The 22,896-nt window shown below is 39.0% G+C and overlaps 1 protein-coding gene across 1 annotated transcript; it reads left to right on the top strand.

Moving 5' to 3' along the window:
- Positions 1-1,235: 1,235 nt before the first annotated feature.
- On the top strand, positions 1,236-21,456 carry thbs2b (thrombospondin 2b). Its single transcript, XM_079801437.1, has 21 exons — positions 1,236-1,583; positions 1,855-2,022; positions 2,809-3,365; positions 3,663-3,747; positions 8,987-9,198; positions 9,657-9,891; positions 11,476-11,646; positions 11,730-11,906; positions 12,808-12,981; positions 13,108-13,235; positions 14,759-14,911; positions 15,040-15,258; positions 16,642-16,749; positions 16,860-17,019; positions 17,108-17,226; positions 17,307-17,541; positions 18,830-19,057; positions 19,153-19,424; positions 19,577-19,674; positions 19,934-20,073; positions 20,176-21,456. The coding sequence occupies exons 2-21, from the start codon at positions 1,956-1,958 to the stop codon at positions 20,181-20,183; spliced, it is 3,546 nt and encodes a 1,181-aa protein (XP_079657563.1). The 5' UTR covers positions 1,236-1,583; positions 1,855-1,955; the 3' UTR covers positions 20,184-21,456.
- The last annotated feature ends 1,440 nt before the right edge of the window (positions 21,457-22,896 follow it).

Raw genomic sequence — 22,896 nt, 5'->3', positions numbered from 1 at the left:
TTTTCACCTATAGCGCATATTGTAAACATGTACATCATCAGTCTCATCTGCTGTATATATCTGCACTTCGCATGCTTTTGTAAGATGTTCCCACTCAACACAAATGGATGGAATGTCTACCTTTGTGTGTTCAGAAAGGGATAGAGCATATTTTCAAAGGAATGTAACGCTCCTAATAGAACAGGTCAAATTAAAGTCATACATCTATCTATCTATCTATCTATCTATCTATCTATCTATCTATCTATCTATCTATCTATCTATCTATCTATCTATCTATCTATCTATCTATCTATCTATCTATCTATCTATCTATCTATCTATCTATCTATCTATCTATCTATCTATCTATCTATCTATCTATCTATCTATCTATCTATCTATCTATCTATCTATCTATCTATCTATCTATCTATCTATCTATCTATCTATCTATCTATCTATCTATCTATCTATCTATCTATCTATCTATCTATCTATCTGTGGGACATATTTGGTATTTGATATTGGGCTACAGAATGGATAAATACACACTACTGTTCAAAAGTTAGGTTTTTACATTTTACATTATTAATACATTTCAACAAGGATGCATTACAGTAAATTGATCAAAAGTAACAGTAAAGACATCAAATCAATTTCTGTTAAACTCTATTCAAGTCACACGCAAGAATCCTGAAAAAAAAAACGTATAACAGTCTCCACAAAAATATGAAGCCGCAATAAGATAATATTGAAAACAATAAGAAATATTTCTCGAGCAAAAAAACAGCATATTAAAATGATTTATGAAGGATCATGTGACACTGAAAATTCAGCTTTACGCCACATACATTTATTCACAGTTTATATTCACATAGAAAGCTATTTTAAATGGAAATAATATTTCGAAATATTATTATTGTGATTATATTTTAGACACAATAATGTACTGCACAGTATAAATGACCCCAAAAGGTATTTTTGGGTGTCTGGCATTTGTCTAAGGACACTTCTTTTTATTCCTTTTCGCTATAAACCTGAGCCTTCTCACATACCTATGCTCACATTTTAGGTCTTCACCCCTTCCCCTGCAGCCCCAGGCGCGATTCAGAAGTGCATTAGCTAATGAAAACTGTCATGACGTGCTGTCACAGCAACAACCCAAACCTCTCCAGCCACAGTGCAACCCGCCTCCAGCCCCCCCAAACCCTCCCTTTTGAAACCAAATATGCGCGCCCCTCATGATAAAATTCAAGAGAGATCAGTTATGAGGAGGGAGCCCGCGTGAGTCCGGCATCATTTGGATTTATCACGTATCAGCCTTGGAACATCGAAACATTGTTTAGTAACACCTCCTGATTGACTGCATTGTTCCGCGAGCCGTGTAAACTGCTACGTGCGCGAATTTTAAACTTTGTGCTTGGGTACCCGTGGCATCTCCAGGTTTTTACGCAATGATTTTCTGATCGTTATCGTGGGTTTACCACTGTGGAACTGACTGAGGAGTAGTACCATTAGTTATTTTCGTCTTGTGCATAAAACTCAACTAATTTTGTTAGCACATTTTTGCTAAAAGATTACGGAGTTCGCCTTTGGTTTGGGTAAGTGAGGTGCCCGTCACTATTCTATTGTTGTTATGGAAAGTCAAAACAAATGTGGTGGGGCTTCTTAGAAGTAGGCTATGTGTTATTTTTACAGAGGCTATATATACGTTTTAACGGTGTTAGCCTACTGATTGTTTTCACAACCACAAAAGTGACATTACATTTTAATCAGAGTGCACCAAATAGACGCTCGTTTCTCAATTACGCATGCCATTGGACGGCTTGATAGTGGATTTGGGCATGTCTAATAATGTGTTTTTAATTCTAGGTGAGATATCCTGATTTTCAGCCGAGGAGAGCCACTTTGAGGCAGGTAATTTAATCAACTTGAACAATTCATATTTGGTTACCATTGTGATCCATAGAAGAATGATTCTCCGAAGATGTCTCCGAATATTGGCCCTTTTGCTTCTGTTCACCTCTGTAAAATCACAAGGTAATACTGTAGGATTTTTCTATATATTATGTATCTGAATGTTCTGTATTACTTTTTTTGATGAAATGCATTTGTATATCATCCTAAGACCCATAACATTTCTACAAAAATATTTTATATTTTTAATATGTATTGCTTTGTAACTTACATGAACTAACAATGTCAGGTATTTCTAAAGCATTTATTAATATTAATCTCAGCATTTACTAATACACGATTCAAATCAAAAGTTGAACCTAAACTAACATGAACTAACAATGAACAGTTGTTTTTTTATTAATTGATGTTAACAAAGATTAATAAGTACTGTGAGGAATGTATTGCTCAATGTTAGTTAATATTAGTTAATGCATTAACCTTAATTAAAGTGTTACATTTTTATTTTTATTTTACTATAACAATTATATGATTACATGTACAACAGTGTACTATTGGTGACAGCCCCATTTTTTCTTTTGGTATCACAGAATAGCTCAGGATGTCCTTAAAATGACTTAAAATGATGGGAAAGTATGGTCTGGATCAAGGTTGTTCACAATTTGACTATGAACTTTTATTCATATTTGATACATTAACATATAGCCTAGTTTATGTACATGGGGAAATGTGTTTTTATGTTCTCTGAATAGCCATCATTTCAATTCTTACTCCATCTTTAACCACCTTTTTGCCATCATTTTAAACGGCCCTGTTTAACAGTAAAAATATTCCATTTGAAGTCCATGAGTTCATGTCAACTAGAATAACCAAATGTAAAATAATAACAAAACATATACCCCTTTTTAGATGCGCAACTGGAAGATGAAACAGTTTTTGACTTGTTTGAAACCAGTGGGATCACACACAAGACTATTGGTGTGAAGGTTTTCAAGGGTCTGGACAGCGATGCTCCAGCATACCGCTTCATCCGTTTCGACCAGCTCCCCTCTGTCAGCTCCTCAGCGCTACAACAGCTTCTTTTGCAAATACAAAACAATGAAGGCTTTATTCTGACAGCCACTCTGCGCCAGGACCGCACATCCCGTGGCACCATTCTTGCGCTGGAAGGCCCCGGAGAGCGCAGGCAGTTTGAGGTCGTTTCGGATGGGAGAACCAACACTCTAGATTTGGTGTACTGGTGGGCCGACGGCTCACGCAACGTGATCTCTTTTGAGGATGTAGACCTCTCGGATTCACAATGGAAGAATGTTACGCTCTATGTGCATGGAGAGACGGCAACTTTGTACATTGGTTGTGGGCTCATTGATAGCTTCATTCTTGATGAACCTTTCTATGAACACCTGAGCGCCACCAGTGCCCGTATGTTTGTGGCAAAAGGGTCGACCCGAGAAAGCCATTTTAGGGTATGTTTGATGTCACATTATTGAGAAAAGTAAAGTGCATGCAAGTAGAATACATTAGGACATAATCTACAGGATATCAAGAATAGTAACTAATACATTTTTGCTCAATGTAAGGCAATTTGGTCAGCATTAGTAGTTGCAGAGCAAGCCAAGCAAGTGGCTGGAAAGTGAGTAATAAATTACAGCTGATTCTCGAGTGTTCTGTAAATCTAACCCCAACTTCCCAGTCCTGGGAGATATATGTGAACGGTTGAAAATTGGCAAAGTAACCCTGACAGCAGCTGTTGTTTCTTTCAGGGCTTGCTGCAGAATGTACGTTTTATCTTTGACACCCCACTTGAGGACATTCTGGAGAGCAGGGGATGTGATCTTGGAAACCCAGGTAGGAGGGGCTTGTGAGTCTTAAAATTCTTTTAACACGTTTAGCCAGCCAAAAAAGATTTGTGGGATCAAGATGAAGTTCCTGTTTAATGGGAACTGCTGTACTGAATGCATAACTCACAGACAGGAAGGGATTTGTTCAGTAATGATGTCCGTTTTTGATGGAATATATTTTGTGTTTAATTTTTTCTCAGTGTCAGCCGAATGATGGCTGTGGAAAGAATGGGTTCTTGAGCTACAGGCTTTTGACATCCCTAGCTCAGAGGAAGGTTTTTGACAGTTAGCTTTATAAATAAACATGCTTAGAGGGGTTCATGCTTGTGGAGACCTGTGCACAATCACTCAGACTAGGAGCAACCAGCCTGACTTAATGAATTATTAGCATGGAATTGCCATAATGTGCATGTATTACAAGCCTGTATTTGTCTAAATAGGCCATCCATCAATCCGGTCTGACTTTGGATGTGTTTTCAGAGCACATCAACCCTCTTTATTTAGTTTTAAGATCGGTATGTTTTTGTAAATGTACAAATATGGTATATATCTCAGCTTTAGCTTGTATTTAAATTAGTTTACATTGTTACATTGTTATAAGCAAAGTGTTGGGTCAGATAGGTGGGTCAGTAGGTCATAAGACCAAGAAAGAAGAACAGTTAAAGTAAAAAATCAATGCAATTACACACATTCACACTGCCACACACACACACGGAGAGAGAGAGAGAGAGAGAGAGAGAGAGAGAGAGAGAGAGAGAAAGAGAGAGAGAGAGAGAGAGAGAGAGAGAGAGAGAGAGAGAGAGAGAGAGAGAGAGAGAGAAACACACTTATAGCCACTTGAGGATTAAATGAGTTCTACAGATATAGAAAAAGAGCCCTGGCTTCAAGGCAAGGCAAGTTTATTTATATAGCACATTTCATACACAGTGGTAATTCAAAGTGCTTTATATAAAAAGGAATTATGCCAAGAAATAAAAATATCATGCGTAAGAAATAAAAACAACAATTAAAGCTGAGAATAAAAATGATTAAAGTGATTACTGAATTCGGGGGCGTCCGTAACTGAATGAAAGAGTCTGAGAGTTTTGGTTTGTAATACTACACTAGTAACAACACACCGGATTTCCTAGTATCTCTTCACCCTTTATGGAGTGCATAAACTTTACACTGTCTTCTTTTGACGGCTTCCAGTGTCTCTATACCCCTAATGGAGTGCGTAAGCTTTACACTGTCTTCTTTTGACGGCTTCCAGTGTCTCTTCACCCCTAATGGAGTGCATAAACTTTACACTGTCTTCTTTTGACGGCTTCCAGTGTCTCTATACCCCTAATTGAGTGCGTAAACTTTACACTGTCTTCTTTTGACGGCTTCCAGTGTCTCTTCACCCCTAATGGAGTGCGTAAACTTTACACTGTCTTCTTTTGACGGCTTCCAGTGTCTCTTCACCCCTAATGGAGTGCGTAAACGTTACACTGTCTTCTTTTGATGGCTTCCAGTGTCTCCACACCCCTAATGGAGTGCGTAAACTTTACACTGTCTTCTTTTGACGGCTTCCAGTGTCTCTTCACCCCTTGTGGAGTGCGTAAACTTTACACTGTCTTCTTTTGACGCCTTCCAGTGTCTCTTCACACCTAATGGAGTGCGTAAACTTTACACTGTCTTCTTTTGAAGGCTTCAAAGTGTCTCTTCACCCCTAATGTAGTGCGTAAACTTTACACTGTCTTCTTTTGACGGCTTCCAGTGTCTCTTCACCCCTTGTGGAGTGCGTAAACTTTACACTGTCTTCTTTTGACGGCTTCCAGTGTCTCTTCACACCTAATGGAGTGCGTAAACTTTACACTGTCTTCTTTTGAAGGCTTCAAAGTGTCTCTTCACCCCTAATGTAGTGCGTAAACTTTACACTGTCTTCTTTTGACGGCTTCCAGTGTCTCTTCACTCCTAATGGAATGTATAAACTTTACACTGTCTTCTTTTGACGGCTTCCAGTGTCTCTTCACCCCTAATGGAGTGCATAAACTTTACACTGTCTTCTTTTGATGGCTTCCAGTGTCTCCACACCCCTAATGGAGTGCGTAAACTTTACACTGTTTAGTTTCTTTTGACGGCTTCCAGTGTCTCTTCACCCCTAATGGAGTTCGTAAACTTTACACTGTCTTCTTTTGGTGGCTTCCAGTGTCTCTTCACCCCTAATGGAGTGCGTGAACTTTACACTGTCTTCTTTTGACGGCTTCCAGTGTCTCTTCACACCTAATGGAGTGCGTAAACTTTACACTGTCTTCTTTTGACGGCTTCCAGTGTCTCTTCACACCTAATGGAGTGTGTAAACTTTACACTGTCTTCTTTTGACTGCTTTCTGTGTCTCTACACCCCTAATGGAGTGTGTAAACTTTACACTGTCTTCTTTTGACTGCTTTCTGTGTCTCTACACCCCTAATGGAGTGTATAAACTTTACACTGTTTAGTTTCTTTTGACGGCTTCCAGTGTCTCTACACCCCTAATGGAGTGTGTAAACTTTACACTGTCTTCTTTTGATGGCTTCCAGTGTCTCTTCACAACTAATGGAGTGCGTAAACTTTACACTGTCTTCTTTTGAAGGCTTCAAAGTGTCTCTTCACCCCTAATGGAGTGCGTAAACTTTACACTGTCTTCTTTTGATGGCTTCCAGTGTCTCCACACCCCTAATGGAGTGCGTAAACTTTACACTGTTTGGTTTCTTTTGACGGCTTCCAGTGTCTCTTCACTCCTAATGGAGTGCGTAAACTTTACACTGTCTTCTTTTGACGGCTTCCAGTGTCTCTTCCCCCCTAATGGAGTGCGTAAACTTTACACTGTCTTCTTTTGACGGCTTCCAGTGTCTCTTCCCCCCTAATGGAGTGCGTAAACTTTACACTGTCTTCTTTTGATGGCTTCCAGTGTCTCCACACCCCTAATGGAGTGTGTAAACTTTAGACTGTTTAGTTTCTTTTGACGGCTTCCAGTGTCTCTTCACACCTAATGGAGTTCGTAAACTTTACACTGTCTTCTTTTGACGGCTTCCAGTGTCTCTTCACCCCTAATGGAGTGCGTAAACTTTACACTGTCTTCTTTTGACGGCTTCCAGTGTCTCTTCACACCTAATGGAGTGCGTAAACTTTACACTGTCTTCTTTTGACGGCTTCCAGTGTCTCTTCATACCTAATGGAGTGTGTAAACTTTACACTGTCTTCTTTTGACTGCTTTCTGTGTCTCTACACCCCTAATGGAGTGCGTAAACTTTACACTGTTTTGTTTCTTTTGACGGCCTCCAGTGTCTCTTCACCCCTAATGGAGGGCGACTTATACACTTATAAACCTGCTTTACAAAAGAGTATATTTACACCATCCATGACCTTAGAGTCCTGGTGTCTCTTCACTCACATCAAAATGATCACTCTCCTCTTAAGCTTTCCACCAGATATCCTAAATTTGGGACGTCCCTATCTAAAGTCTAGTCTGAGAGTTTCAGTTTGTGATTTTACACTAGATGCAAGGCCTCTTCACCCCTAATGGTGTGTGAAAACTTATACACTTGCTTTCCACAACTGTATATTCACATAAGGAATTTCAAACGTTTTGAGTGTCTAGAAAATGTTCAACAAATACACAGTCTGATAATCTACGTGTCATACAAAATGATGCAGCTATCTTTAATGCTGCTGCATTAATCTTTGTTCCTTTGTTATCTAGCAATATCAAAGGAATCAACTGAAGATATTTACAAAATCTAATCTAGAAAGTAAATTCTGTTTCATGTTACACCTAATAATAGTTTATTGGGTTAACTCACACTGCTGGCCCACCCTGACTTTAAAATTATACTATGTTCCTTTGGAAATAACTTCAAAAATTGTGCTTCTAAAAACGGCAAACAAGAATTGCTGAGATAGGTCTATGTGCCTAGAAATAGTTTGCTCGCGGTTACATGTGTGTTACATCACAGGAGCCCATGAAATGTTTTAATTTGGCTTCCTATTACAATCTTCAAGCGCCTGAGTGTCGTGTATAAAGAGGCTTTATTGCAAACAGGTTTAGTCATCACGCTGTGAGATACCCAATGTCTGCATTCTCCATCCTTGTACTTGCCTTAAAGGTGAAGTGTGTAATTTTTCAATGTTAAAAGGCTTCCTCTAATCCCACCTAGCTAAAGCATATGATAAGTAAGCCATATGATTATTTTGAAAAGTGTAAACACTGTGGCTCTGTGGCTCTATCAAAACAGCTGTGTTTGTTTGAACATCTCAACCAACCCGACACAACATTGGTGATTTAAGGGTAGAGCTAGCAGTTTGGTATAGTTTTGGTTGACCAATGACAAATGCTATTTTCTTTAGGGTTTGTATGAAGTCACTTATACTCACCAAGACTGCATTTATTTGACCGAAAAAACACAGTAAAAAGAGTAACATTGTAAAATATTATAACAATGTAAAACTGTTTTCTATTTTTCTATATTTTTTAAATGTAATTTATTGCTGGGATGAAACTGATTTTTCAGCATTACTCCTTTAGAAATCATTCTATTATGCTGATTTGGTGCTTAAGAAACTTTTTTTTTTCTGTCAGGACCACTATCGTCAATTGATTAACTATTAGCATATAGTTTGTATTGCCGGTATAGTTCTGTTCTGGGCAAGAACTTCCTACACTTCCTACGCAGCCTAGCATGGATAAGAGCAGGGAGAGCAGCAATAAGGGTAAACGGAACAGAACCAACATAATGTATTTCAGATATCATTAATGTCAATATTATCGTACAAAATAATCGTGAATTTAGTCTAATTCAAGGGGAATCAAAATAGCAAATCCTGACTGGACGAGAGGAGGAGCTGGGGATGGAGGAGGGTAAATGAGCTCTGGAGAAACGTGATAGCTGCTGATAGTACTGAAGATATAATAGACATTGTATCCCTATAGCTAGACGTGATCAGCTGACAGTCAGCTGATGTGAGCTTGACTAACGTGACCTGCCAGAACTTTTTTCAAGATACTTTGATGAGGTTTTTTTTAAAATCTTTTGTATATTGTCTAATAAAGACATAAATACTGATCTGTTCATCATGCAAAGTCCTGGTGTGACTTTAGAAGACTTTGAATATAATAGTGAAATGTGGAATTGGTGCTTTTATAGTGTTAACAGCCTGTGGTCACTATCTAATTGTTGTCACATGGCTTTTGAACCACACATCAGAATTAATTCTACATTAGCATTTCTTCTGTCATTTCCCAGTGGAGGTGAATGCGGTCAGCGAGAGCGCAGAGGAGGTGGAGGTTCCATCTTCAATAGCCAGCAATGTGATCGGCCAGAAAACAGATGTTCCAGCCACCAGCTCTTCAGAAATGATGTGTGAACGTTCCTGTGAAGAACTGGCCAACCTCTTCCAGGAGCTCAAAGGTCTCAGAGTTGTCGTTAGCAACCTCATAGATGGTCTGCAGAAAGTGGTGAGTCCTTTTGTGTTGCTTTGACAGATCCGAATGTAAATCTTGTGCTAGACCTTATCAGGCCTAAGGCACTTATAACTGCTGTCATTTAGAAAAGAGAAGTTTCCCTTGCCTTTAAGATCTCACATGCAGATACAGCATATCATATTGTTGATGTTAACTGATTTTGTCAGATGTTTAAAAGAACCTGAGCTCCTTGCAGCGAGGGCAGTTAAGTTTGTGGGCACATGAATGCAATAGTTGGTACTCACATAACTTTGGCAGGAATGTGAGCTCAGTAAATCACTGTGTTAGACGGTTTCTGTTGGAAAACATAAAAAATTTCAATATATGAACTTTTATAGTTATTTTGACTGCTTGTTATGTTTAAATGTGTGGAAAGCCCGAATTACGTCTCTTTGCAGTATGAAGATGGACAGTGATTCAGTTAATTTCAAAATGATTTTTTTTATTTTTAGACAGAAGAAAACACAGCAATGAAGGAGGCACTAAGTAAGATGCAGAATCTTTCGGAACAGAGCATGTGTTGGCAAGATGGCCGTATGTTTGAGGACAAAGAGGACTGGATTGTGGATAGTTGCACGAAATGTACCTGCCAAGAAGGAAAAGTGGTTTGTCGTCAGATCACTTGTCCTCCAGTGGCATGTGCCAATCCATCCTTCATCGATGGCGAATGCTGTCCAGTGTGCCTTCGTAAGTGCAACCAGTACTAGTTGTTTCTAGTCTTTATATATATGTTTTTGAGGTAACACTTTACCATAAGGTTTTATTAGTGTAACGCAGTTCTTTGTTCTGGGAAGAAGGAGGCGGGAACCGGCGAACATTTAAAGACTTTAATAAATAAATAAACACAAAATGACGACTCACGGACAACTGCCGCACACACATAACAAAATGTAAATAAAACACTACATAAATCCAGGCCTGGTCCTCTCTCGTCTTTCACTGGTGTCACTCGTCCTTATATGCCTCCGGCTCCCTCATGAGAGGATTTGCTCCTCCCACGTCTTTCGCTCGCTCACCTCGCCACAATTAGTTACATGAACTAATAATGAACTTGTCTGGCTATCACCAGACCAAGCTCAATTTAAGATTGAACATTGGTCTGGTGAGCCTGCTATGTATTTTCTACTGCACAAGAGGCGTGATAAACGAGCATAAATTAAAGGACTCTGTACGCAATTGGATAGTCCTTCAACCAATCAGACCACAAGAGGCGTGATCAACGGGCAGCGACCCATCGTTTCTCTATCCGTCATCGTGTTAAACCCGCCAATAGCGCGCCAGGTGGATAAGCCAGTCTGTGATTGGTTCCCGCAAAAGTGTAACAGAAGCAGTAGAAATGAATGTACAGGTTTCCAGACTGAGCAGCAGGGCGAAATCAAATCGCTGGCAGATCAGGCTGGGTTTAATAATGAACTGCACTTCTACAGCATTTATTAATCTTAGTTCATGTTAATTTCAACATTTACTAGTACATTTTTAAACCAATAGTTGTATTTGTTAACATTAGTTAATGCACTGTGAAGTAACATGAACAAACTATGAACAGCTGTATTATTTTGTATTAACTATCGTTAACAAAGATTAACAAATACAGTAACAAATGTATTGCTTATGGTTAGTTCATGTTAGTTAATACATTAACTAATGTTAACAAATGAAACCTTATTGTAAGGTGTTAACAACGATATAAAATAAGAATAAAATAAAAAACAATATAAAATATATTTTTTTAAATAAAAAAAATAAAAATTATACACTACCGTTCAAAAGTTTGTGGTCAGTAAGATTTTTTAATTTTTTTAAAGAATGTATACTTTTATTCAACAAGGATGTGACAGTCAAGACATTTTAAAGTTACAAAAGATGTAGAATAAATGTAAAATAAATGCTGTTCTTTAGAACTTTCTATTTATCAATAAAACATAAAAAAATATATCACGGTTTCCACAAAAAATATTAAGCAGCACAAATGTTTTCAACACTGATAATAGCAAGAAATGTTTCTTGAGCAGTAAATCAGCATATTAGAATGATTTTTCAGCTTTGTTGTCACATTAATAAATTCCAGAAAATATATTCAAATAGAAACTCATTTTAAATTATAATAATAATCACAATATTGTTTTTAATATTGTGTAATACTCTTAGTTTAATTTTTTTTAAAATCTTACTGACAACAAACACCTAAATGGCAGACTTATAAATCATGCAACATGTGAATTGCATTTGTACATTTTCTTATGATGTTGTATACATCTTGTATATGTCTAGCAATGGACAGTGAGGACGGCTGGTCTCCATGGTCAGAGTGGACTCAGTGCACAGTCACGTGTGGGAGCGGCACTCAACAGAGGGGGCGCTCTTGTGATGACACAAGCAATACATGTTCTGGACCCTCGATTCAGACACGCAAGTGCAGTTTGGGAAAATGTGACCGCAGAGGTATGAATACAAGCATTGTATGTGTGATAACTTCTCATGGGTCTTTGTAGCACGCTTATAGTAACATTGTTTTGCACTCACAGTTCGTCAGGATGGTGGCTGGAGCTTATGGTCTCCCTGGTCATCCTGCTCAGTGACATGTGGGGAGGGACTGATCACACGTATCCGTCACTGCAATGCTCCTGTTCCACAAAGAGGTGGCAAAGACTGTGAAGGTGACGGACGAGAGACACAGAGCTGCCACGCAGACCCTTGTCCGAGTGAGTGTTGCGTCCCAGTAATGAAACAAATACGGTTTGCATGTTTACATTTCATGTCAAATTGAATCAATGTGTTAGTAGCATTTCAAAAAATGTAACACTGTTAAACAGCCCTACACAATGTAAAGCTCAACCCCCAAATTGAGCCCAACCACACACACACACACACACACACATATAGAAACCATCTCATCCATCCTACTGTTCAGATCTTAACTGGTAAACATAGAGAGAATGATGTCAGTCTTTCCATGGCTTATATTATCATTAGGGCAGGGACGCTACACAGATTTGGGTAATTCATTCATCAGAGGATTATGGCAAAGATACTTATGACATGGCCAATGAATGAGATTAACCTCGGAGACACAGCAGAAGCCTGGGAACACCCTGAGATCAGGGCTATTGAATGTTTAGGATCTGGGCTAACTTTTATTTTCAGTGAACAGCAGCAATAGAGGAGGGAGAGATATGTGCATTGTGCCTTCTTATTCTGAGCATTTATATGTCATAAAATAAAATCCAAGTTAATTCATGTCTAAAAATTGTATTTATTAGTTAGTTTCATAACATCAATATCAATATCTGTTCTTTAAAGTTTGCACTACAGTAATTTAAAATTGCATAAGCTGATCAATGCCGCAATAAAACTAAATAACAACCCGTTTAATACAAAACAAAACTGATTAACAAGCAGATGGACTTTGTCACATAAAAACAGCCTAGTTCTTAACATTATGCAATAATATAAACATTCATTTCATGAGGTCACAAAACAGATGCTGTAGATGCCCTCCGGGGTCCCTAAATCACTACAGACAGATTTGTGAATCAAACTTTTGGGCTGGGACATCTAATAGTCGGAAATGTAATCACATGTTGTGTCTGTTTCTCCATTTAGTTGATGGTGGCTGGGGTCCATGGTCTCCCTGGGCATTGTGTTCAGCAACATGTGGAGGGGGTCTGAAGAGTCGTGTTAGAGAGTGTAACAGCCCCGAACCGCAGCATGGAGGAAGGAAGTGTCTTGGAGACTCCATTGAAAATGAAGTATGCAACCGACTGGAGTGTCCGATTGGTAAGAAAAAACAAACGTAGGAATATATTGCCCATATGCCTTTTGAAAGTGCCTTTCCTTTTCAAACTCCTAACATCTCTTTCCTTAGCATTAGAGAAGTAAGAAAGAACTGTGTTGATTTCACAGACGGCTGTCTTTCGAACCCTTGCTTCTCTGGGGTCGAGTGTAGCACAGCTTCTGATGGATCCTGGGAGTGTGGGCCCTGCCCGAATGGTTACCGTGGCAATGGAACTTCTTGTGAGGATGTCAATGAGGTAAACAAAGGCCCTGTTTACACCTGGTAGACGAGGGAGACACACATACCTGTTTACATCTGGTCTCTTTTGTCCACTTTCAAATATTTCTGTCCTGATTTCTGGTCTATGGGCTATCTTTCGATCTAATGGACAGAATAAGCTTGCGCAATTAACCTATGAGCGCCAGGAATGGGGCTAGAACATTGTGCTTGATATGTTTTCGTCTTCAACCAAACTTGGGTCTTCAGCCGACAAAGTTTAAATCCCGTCTGGCTATTGTGCTTTCCACAATTTTTACCCGTTTGGTCAGTAGGCGATCTTTTGTGGCTGTTCAAGCGCTTTCGACCACATGAGCATTTACACTATGAAAGCACTCCGGTCAAATCATTTTTCATCTACATCTGGAAGTAGTCGAAAGTGGACGAGCTCAAAATAATTTAGACCCCGTTTACACCTGTATTTAGCATCGTCCACTTGTGATCCGATTGACCAAAATGCATCTTAATACCAGGTGTAAACAGGGACAAAATGACATCAAACAAATTACATCTAAATTTCTATTTTTGAACAAATCAGTGCGCGAAAACTTGACTTGACTTGACTAGAAGTGCTGGTATGCAACAAAAAGTGAAGGTATGCTACAGATTAAAATATAAAAGTGCCGCGTGCTTATTGCCAGCGTGTCGAGATGTTTTTCGACGCGTCTTTGTGTTCACACCCAACCGATTTTCACTGGTAATGCGCAGAGTGAACGTGCAAAATTCAGTAGATGGCGCTCCCGGTACACAAGGTGGTGCTGCCACTTTACGCTTCTGACACTTGCTTGTCACACAGAAGAAGAAGAGAGACAGTATTTACGCGCTTGCCAAAACTTGCTAACTGGCAAGCAGCATTAGTATCTCATCTTCTTCTTTGTCTACTTACTTCCTCTTTGTCGTATCAATTAGGCATGTGAACAAAAGCGACAATCTCATTGGTCAGCCAGTTTTAAATGCGGCACGTCAAACCAAAAAATTATGCTTTTACGTCTTTTACGGGGTTTTTTTCTAAACGTTTAAATTGGTGGACGATAAAACTGGTGAAAAATCCCATATATTTACATGGAGGAAGGAACCAAAGCCATATCTAGAGACCAGAACATCATGGAGACTAGGGGGTTAGTTATTTTAATATGGCAGCTGCCATGCTCTAGCTGCTAGCAACCACCCAAAAAGTGAAAATTTCGAGCGAAATTTTGCAGGCAAATAAGGTAAATTATCTATTTTCAATAGTGTAAAGATGAATGAAGCTCAGCTTACACTGAAGTCACTTTCAACCCAAACAGCTGTCGGTTGGTCAATTCGACAAATTAACATAACCAACTAAATATATATATATATATATATATATATATATATATATATATATATATATATATATATATATATATATATATATATATATATATATATATATATATATATATATATAATCTGGCAATCCTGATCCTTGTATCACTTTTTTCTTTCTCTCTCTCTCTCTCTTTTACCTCCTTTGTGCAGTGTGATATGGTTTCAGATCTATGTCATAAGGTGGGTGGCCTACAGCAATGTGTGAACACTGACCCTGGATTCCACTGTCTCCCCTGCCCCCCACGTTACAAAGGGGCTCAGCCCTACGGCATGGGAGTGGAGTCAGCTAAAACCAACAAACAGGTCAGTCACACACATCACCTCACATACCACTTACCAGGCGGCTAATTTATGTCCATCCTGCCAGCCGATACCCTCAGAGTCTCAAGGTTCTGCTTCATTTCAGTATCTGTTTCCCCCCTCGTGAATAGGTCTGTGAACCCTATAACCCCTGTAAGGACAACAGCCACAGTTGCCACAAGTATTCTGAATGCATCTTCCTTAGTCACTTCAGCGACCCGATGTACAAGTGTGAGTGCCGTATTGGTTATGCTGGAGACGGCATCATCTGCGGAGAGGACTTTGATTTGGATGGATGGCCCAACCAGGATCTTGCGTGTGGAGCAAATGCCACCTACCATTGCAAAAAGGTACTACATAACTCACGATTAACCAGTGTCATACCCTCCATTTGGAACCAAATGTCAATTTCTGTTGAGTTTAATGCTAAGAGTAAAGTAGACTGTGCATTGGTTCAATGTTTTGTGTTTAATTTATTGCATGCCAGACCCTAAGGTTTAGCTGGTGACTGCTATGAGATGGTTTCTAAGGAATATAAAATGGAAAGAAATATAGTTTCACCTTAATAAACCCCACAGGACAATGGCATCAAGTCAGGCAGGGGGCCCAGTGACCATGAACTAGAGGAATGTTTTGATTTGGCCCAGTCTTTACTGTCTATTGTGCCTTTTGGAATCGTATATTTTATTTCTCTTAAATGCCTTTGTGGTGAAATGTTTAGCCAAAGGGAGGGAGAGCAAAAGTAATAATTACATCATTCTTCTCCTGTGATGGATAATTGCTTGATTATGTCATGATACACCGTGGAGAAAAACCAGGACCAGAATCTGCAAGACATCATAGATCTGAAGCCTGGGAAGCAAAGAGCTGAGCCAAGCGAGAAAGCAATAAAGGATAAAATATGTGCACATAACAAATAAAGGAAAATATTGGTAATGCACAGAATGAAGAATTGAGTACTCATAGCAGAAGAAGCTTGAAATTCTTAGTAATGCATGAGGGTGATTTGATGCGGTTCATTTGATAGGAGTAGCTATTAGATGGTTTCTGGAGTAAGACCTGTTCACACTGCACACATAAGCGAAGCAGTAGTGTGACAGCTAAGGCTTGAAATTAACTTAAAATGTATTCAAAATATGTATTATTTATAATAATCTACTATATATATATATATATATATATATATTTAGATGGTTTGGGCTTTTGGTTTTTGGTTTCACACTTGTAATTTAGATGCGGGGATAGCACCACTTTTTACACAGGATGTTATGAAAGCGTGTTAACTCTGCATTGCGGTGCCAAACTTGTACAGTGTGAAACAATGCGGCGTTAGAATGTTCCAACTGGATGCTTAGCAACCGGCAACCAATCGCGTGTATATATTCACGAAAACACAGCGTGATGTATATAAACAGTAGTTTCTGCGTATAATAGGAAAAATGACAAACGGTGATGGAAAACACAAAAATTTGAGTAGACAAGAGACCGTTTCATTCTTACCTTTATAGTTCACTCAGAAAAAACTTGATATTACAGTCAGTAATGTGTAATGCAATGCTAGAGCCTTTATGTAAACAGGTCACGTGCTGCATTTGTCCAGTCAGTAACACTGACACAGCAAATCCCTTTTATGTTCCTCCATATCAATATCTTGCTTATGCTTGCCTGTGACAAATAAAACTCTTGAATCTTGATATGTTTCTGCAATAAACTTTATTTTGCAATCTCTGCAGGACAACTGCCCGACTCTACCCAACTCTGGCCAGGAGGACTTTGACAATGATGGGCAAGGAGATGCTTGTGATAAAGATGATGATAACGATGAAATTGTGGATGAAAGGGTGAGGCAGATTTAGTACATGTGATGTTTATGGATCTGTGTTCACGCTACCGATATGTAAAAGAGTATTCATATTGACACATGTATGCCTATATGATGTATTTCTTCCAGGACAACTGCCCCCTGATGTATAACCCCAGGCAGTATGATTATGACAAGGATGATGTTGGAGACCGTTGTGATAACTGCCCGTATGAACACAACCCTGCTCAGACCGACACCGACAACAATGGGGAAGGAGACGCCTGTTCTATTGATATGGATGGGGATGGTACAAAACGCTTTGATCTGCCTTTTAAATGTGACTCTTTTCAGATTGCATCAGATGTGTGAACCACATTTCTTATTTCTGTTCATAGAGATTCTAAACGAGCGAGACAACTGCCCTCTCATTTATAACACAGACCAGAAAGACACAGATATGGATGGTGTCGGAGACCAGTGTGATAACTGCCCCTTAGTCCACAACCCACAACAGGTCTGGAGGAAAACAGAGACTGACTGCTTTCAAATATCTTTATTCATTTTTTAAAGAATGTTACCATTTTGTGTTTGCAGACGGATGTAGATAACGATCTAATTGGAGACCAGTGTGATGACAACGAGGACATAGATGAAGATGGCCATCAAAATAACATGGACAACTGCCCATACATAGCCAATGCTAACCAAGCCGACCACGACGGAGATGGGAAAGGAGATGCTTGTGATTATGACGATGATAACGATGGCATTCCTGATGACCGTGATAACTGCAGACTAGTTCCTAACAAGGACCAACTGGACTCTGATGGTAAAACACTGTTAAACCTGCTACACAGAAATAGACACCCCTTATTTTGGTCTCTGATTATAGTACTGAAATAATAATATATTTTCTTTTAGGATGCATGATAAATGATTAGCATGTCAGTTATTGGCCAAAAAAAAGCCTTTTTATCTTTGATAAAAAAAATTGCTGCAGTGAATATATTCAGTGCAGTGAATCCAAATTGTTGTAGGTAAAATATATTCAAATAAAACATTTACATATATTTGCCGCTACACTAGCACGTCTGACTGTGCACTCATATCATATCTCGCTTCTGCTATTTACCATTTCATCCAAAGTAAGGAATGTGTGGAAATAATGACGTGTCTAATTATTGATATATGGCATTGGCGCTGAGGCAGTATTTGAACATTTGTTCTGCAGAATATCAGAGAATGGAGGTAACCGATAAACAACGTCCAGAATTTTCCTCTGGGCTCCTCACACCTGTTTGTCTCAAAACACAATCCTGCATTCAATTTTTGTGTCATGCGAGCGTCTGTTGTTTTGGATGTGGTTCATATTTCCTATGAGGGGCATCCAAGAATCTGTCCCATAAAAAAGAAAATCAAAGACAAGGCATGAAAGCAGGCAGATAAGAAATGCGTAAATTTCTCGCTGGCATCAGAAATACCGAAGAGTTGCAGTAGTCCGCGTCTCTTTGTGTTTTATGAGGAATTTTAGACACACACATACACAGCTTGACGTTAAGCCTAAATGGTATAATGGTGGAATAAGTTCTCTGTTGTCAAGCCATGCTTACTGCTTGGGTTTTCTTTTATAAAGTGGATTTGAAATTTAAGTGGGGTGAAATTTGCCTTGGCATTCCAAAGGGTGTTCATTTCAGCGGCCCTCTGAACTCCAAGTGCTTGCTGAAGCTGTCACAGTCTATGGGGAGATTGGAGATCTTTGAGGTTTTGTTGGCTTTAGAGAGACAATCCTAAAGCTTTGGGAAAAGCCATTGTTTTCCAGTTTTCCAAAAGGAAAAGTACCTCTTGGCTAGGATTGCACTGTGATGCCAGTAGTTTGCAGATCAAATGATTGAATGTTTTGAAGGGTAGATTTGAATTTTCTAGGTCAGTAGCTTTGAGTATTTTATGAAGTGGTTATAGTCTTAGCACGAGGAGTGTATACGGCCTCATATGTCTCGTGAGCTCATGATTTGTTTTTCATTCATTTTTTGTCTGTTTTAACCTACTTTGACAGTCAAGATGGTGGGCAATCATTACAGTTAAGCCATAGGTTTAACAATCCTTATATTTTCTCTCAGGTGATGGTCGTGGTGACGCCTGTGAGAATGACTTCGATAATGACAATGTCCCGGATATCTTTGACGCGTGCCCGGAAAACAGCGCCATCAGTATCACAGATTTCCGGAAGTTTCAAATGGTTCATCTCGACCCCAAGGGAACCACGCAGATTGATCCCAACTGGGTGGTCCGGAACCAGGGCAAAGAGCTTGTGCAGACTGCCAACTCCGACCCTGGCATTGCAGTGGGTAAGTGAGCTGTAATGCAAACATTTCCATACATAAAAAGGTCAAACGTTCCAATATTGATTTTGGATCCTGATCTTTCTGCACAATACCTACAGGCTTTGATGAGTTCAGCGCTGTGGATTTCAGCGGGACCTTCTATGTGAATACAGACAGGGATGATGACTATGCAGGTTTTGTGTTTGGATACCAGTCTAGCCGTCGTTTTTACGTAGTAATGTGGAAACAGATCACGCAGACGTACTGGGAAGAAAAGCCATCAAAGGCATTTGGCATCTCTGGCGTATCTCTCAAAGTGGTCAACTCCACCACAGGCACTGGGGAAAGTCTACGCAATGCATTATGGCACACAGGCAACACCAAGCAACAGGTGAACTCTCTCCTCACTTTTATTAATCCTGACAGATTTCTCTTTTTGTGCCATTACTAACAAGTAACTGTCCAATAAATTCCCATGATTCAAAGCAGTGCTGTCTGTCTTGGTGCTTAAAATGATGAATGGCTTTACAATGCATCGTTTAGGTGCGCACTCTGTGGCATGACCCGAAGAATATTGGCTGGAAAGACTATACTGCCTACCGCTGGCATGTCATCCACAGACCCAAGACTGGATTCATTAGGTATAGACGTCGTCTTGTTTAAGTCAGCAGCACACTAAGTATCGTATTCCAAGACACACATTTTTGTGCTAATATTATTAATATAATATAATCATCTGTCTGTCTATCTATCTATCTATCTATCTATCTATCTATCTATCTATCTATCTATCTATCTATCTATCTATCTATCTATCTATCTATCTATCTATCTGTATGTGTAAATAATGTATACAAATGTATATTTATAAAAATATGCTTATAAATACATTTTCCGCAGGGTTGTTGTGTATGAAGGCAAGCAGATCATGGCAGACTCAGGTCCCATTTATGACAAGACGTTTGCAGGTGGAAGACTCGGGTTATTCGTTTTCTCCCAGGAGGCCGTCTTCTTCTCTGACCTCAAATATGAATGCAGAGGTGAACAAATATGACTTCCTTTACAGATAAAAAAGAAAATTCCTCCAATATCCGGTGAACTTTCTTTTTTTCTGTTATTGATCATTTTCTTTCTTGTTGCAGATAACTGAGTGTGACTGGAGTACATATTGTATCTCCTGTCATGAACTTTTTTTGATGAAAGCAAAACCGGATCAATGTAGTGCCTTAATTTGTAAAAGAAGAAAATGAGGCATTCTGCAATAAGAGCCTGCAAATCGACAGACCAGAGGTGCCTTCAAGAGGTGATTATACCATCCGCTGAACAAGTATGAAAGGAAATAAATATTTGGTCTCCATTGCTTTAGATTCTCAGTTAATTGTTGCACAAATAATATTTGTAATGCTACAATGAGTCCTGCCATCTTGAATATAAACCCAAGGCGTGTTGAGGGTTTATAGTTTTTCATTTCATTTATTCCTTTTTATGTCTTTCTAGTCATTCTTATGGAGAACATTTTTGTGCTTTTTGTGTTTGTTGCAAGCGTTTAGGGGAGATGTATTATATTCAGACATTTTCTATTATCTACTGTAACTTATTTGTCTTTTTTCTGGTTATTAGTTAACATTCCTTTTGTATTGTATCCCTTGCTGATAAATTGTAAATACTTATTTATTTGTTTACATTGACAACTTTTTACAAATGAGGTTTAAAAAGATGTTTTGCATATGTTATCAAACTGCATTCATGTCAGTAAGGCTCCGTCATTGGCCATTACTGTATCGAGTGAATGTGACAAGAGGAACTGTAATGTAATATTCCTGAACATTTCAGAAGTATCAAGGTGTTTCACATTTCTTTTATTAAACTACAGAGGCTGCATGAAAGTAACCAATGCTTAACACGTTCCCTCAGTGACCCCAGCAGCAGAGACTTTCCTTGCTCTCACAGGTACAATGGTGACAAACCAGGATTGTGATCCCAGTAACTGTCCAGTTTCTAGGTCACCCTAACTTGGCATTGAACCAGCAATATTTGCAGTATCCCTTCTTCCAGCACCCTCTTGTATGCCTTTATATACAGTAAGGATAAGCGCCATTCAGGAAATGCCAGTGAGAGATTTGAAATTTATTTTTCTTTTTTTCAAATGAGCTGATAAGGGAATATATATTATGCCTCTCATATTCATGCTTTAAATCAATTAACAGTTGTTCCATTCACTGCGCAACATGAAGCACTTCATTAGATGTTAGATTCATGATTCATCTACAGGCTTGCTGCTAATCACATTTTTTATCATACGTGTTTGTATTAACTAACAAACAGTTGTTGTTTTTTTATTTTCTCACTCATATGTGTTTTCATGGCAAATATTTGATGAAATAACTTTTTGTCAATAAAATTATATACACAAACCATATCAGTATAGTCTAATAAAATCTGTTTTATACTAAATGGAGTGCACACACACACACTTCTTCGGTTGTCCATCGAAATCCGATGACGACGTCCACGCCTTTAACGGTGAGATCTTTGATGGCTGAACAGTCCTATCCTGGACCCACAAGCTCTATTGCAGATGGGGCATATACAGTGAGGAAAATAAGTATTTGAACACCCTGCTATTTTGCAAGTTCTCCCACTTAGAAATCATGGAGGGGTCTGAAATTGTCATCGTAGGTGCATGTCCACTGTGAGAGACATAATAAAAACAATTTAAAAAAATCCAGAAATCACAATGTATGATTTTGTAACTATTTATTTGTATGATACAGCTGCAAATAAGTATTGTATAGCATCATGCAAAAATATTGTTTTTGGTTCCTAATGCCATTGCAGAAATGTACTAAACACAGTCAGCCATAATTAAAGGGGTCATAAATTGAGAAATCAACTTTCCCTTGAGCTTTTGATATATAAAAGGTCATGGTAATATAAGAATATTCTGTAAGTTTCAGAGCTGAAAACTTCCTTGTTAGTCAAAGAAAAGCAAACGATCGATCTCAGCATATGCCACACCTTGATGTCATCGTGTGGTGAAGCACCGCCTCAACAGAAGTAGAACAACATCTGATTCTGTAGCCTCGCCCACCGACTCGTGCCACTAACATGACATAGGCCTACATAGAGCTAAACCGCATTGAACGTTTAAGAAATAAACATACCACATAAGCTTCGTTCGGATTCCAATATTATGAATGCATGGATGAACTTTATTTTTAATGAATATCCAGCTCACGTGGGGAAGACATTGTGCGTCTGTTCCTTCATTTAACCACGTATTTGTTTGTAAACAAGAGACTGGATTTGCAGACAGGATGAGATTACATGAATGAATGAAGCAACACTTATGTGAATAAAAATGTTTTTTATATGTGATAGTATTGCATTGTTACAGATCGTACTGATTATATGTACATGTCTAACTGAACATGCCTTGCACGCTGTCACAGGCTGGAGAATCCTTTATTTGTGGTGTTGTTGGTTCATTTCGATTCGGGATCCACCTCAGACATGTATGGACCAGGGCTTGCAAAGTCCAACGTCCCGGGGCTATGTGTTTTCCCGACGGGCTACCAAAACGTAAGCCTGGCCTGTCGACGGCTATATTAAATAGTGAAATAACATGCCTTGATGTGCGCTTGTGTTTGTTTGATAAAGACATTTTGCGAGCCCTGTGGGCGATTCCGGTTGCCGTTTCCCCACACGCTTTCGCTGACAGGGGAGCAGAAGCTCATTAAATATGCAAATCTTATCCAATCCTAGCCATGGGCGTTTACTTCCAAGTCTTCAGTACGGCACGCCCATTAAAACCGAGCGTGTCTTGAGAGAGCCTCCGAACCAGGGCAGAAAATAGCCTATTA

This window comes from Gobio gobio, assembly GCF_949357685.1.
Source record: "Gobio gobio genome assembly, chromosome: 20".
Classification (NCBI taxonomy): Eukaryota; Metazoa; Chordata; class Actinopteri; order Cypriniformes; family Gobionidae; genus Gobio; species Gobio gobio.
This window is presented reverse-complemented; position numbering and strand designations above follow the sequence as displayed.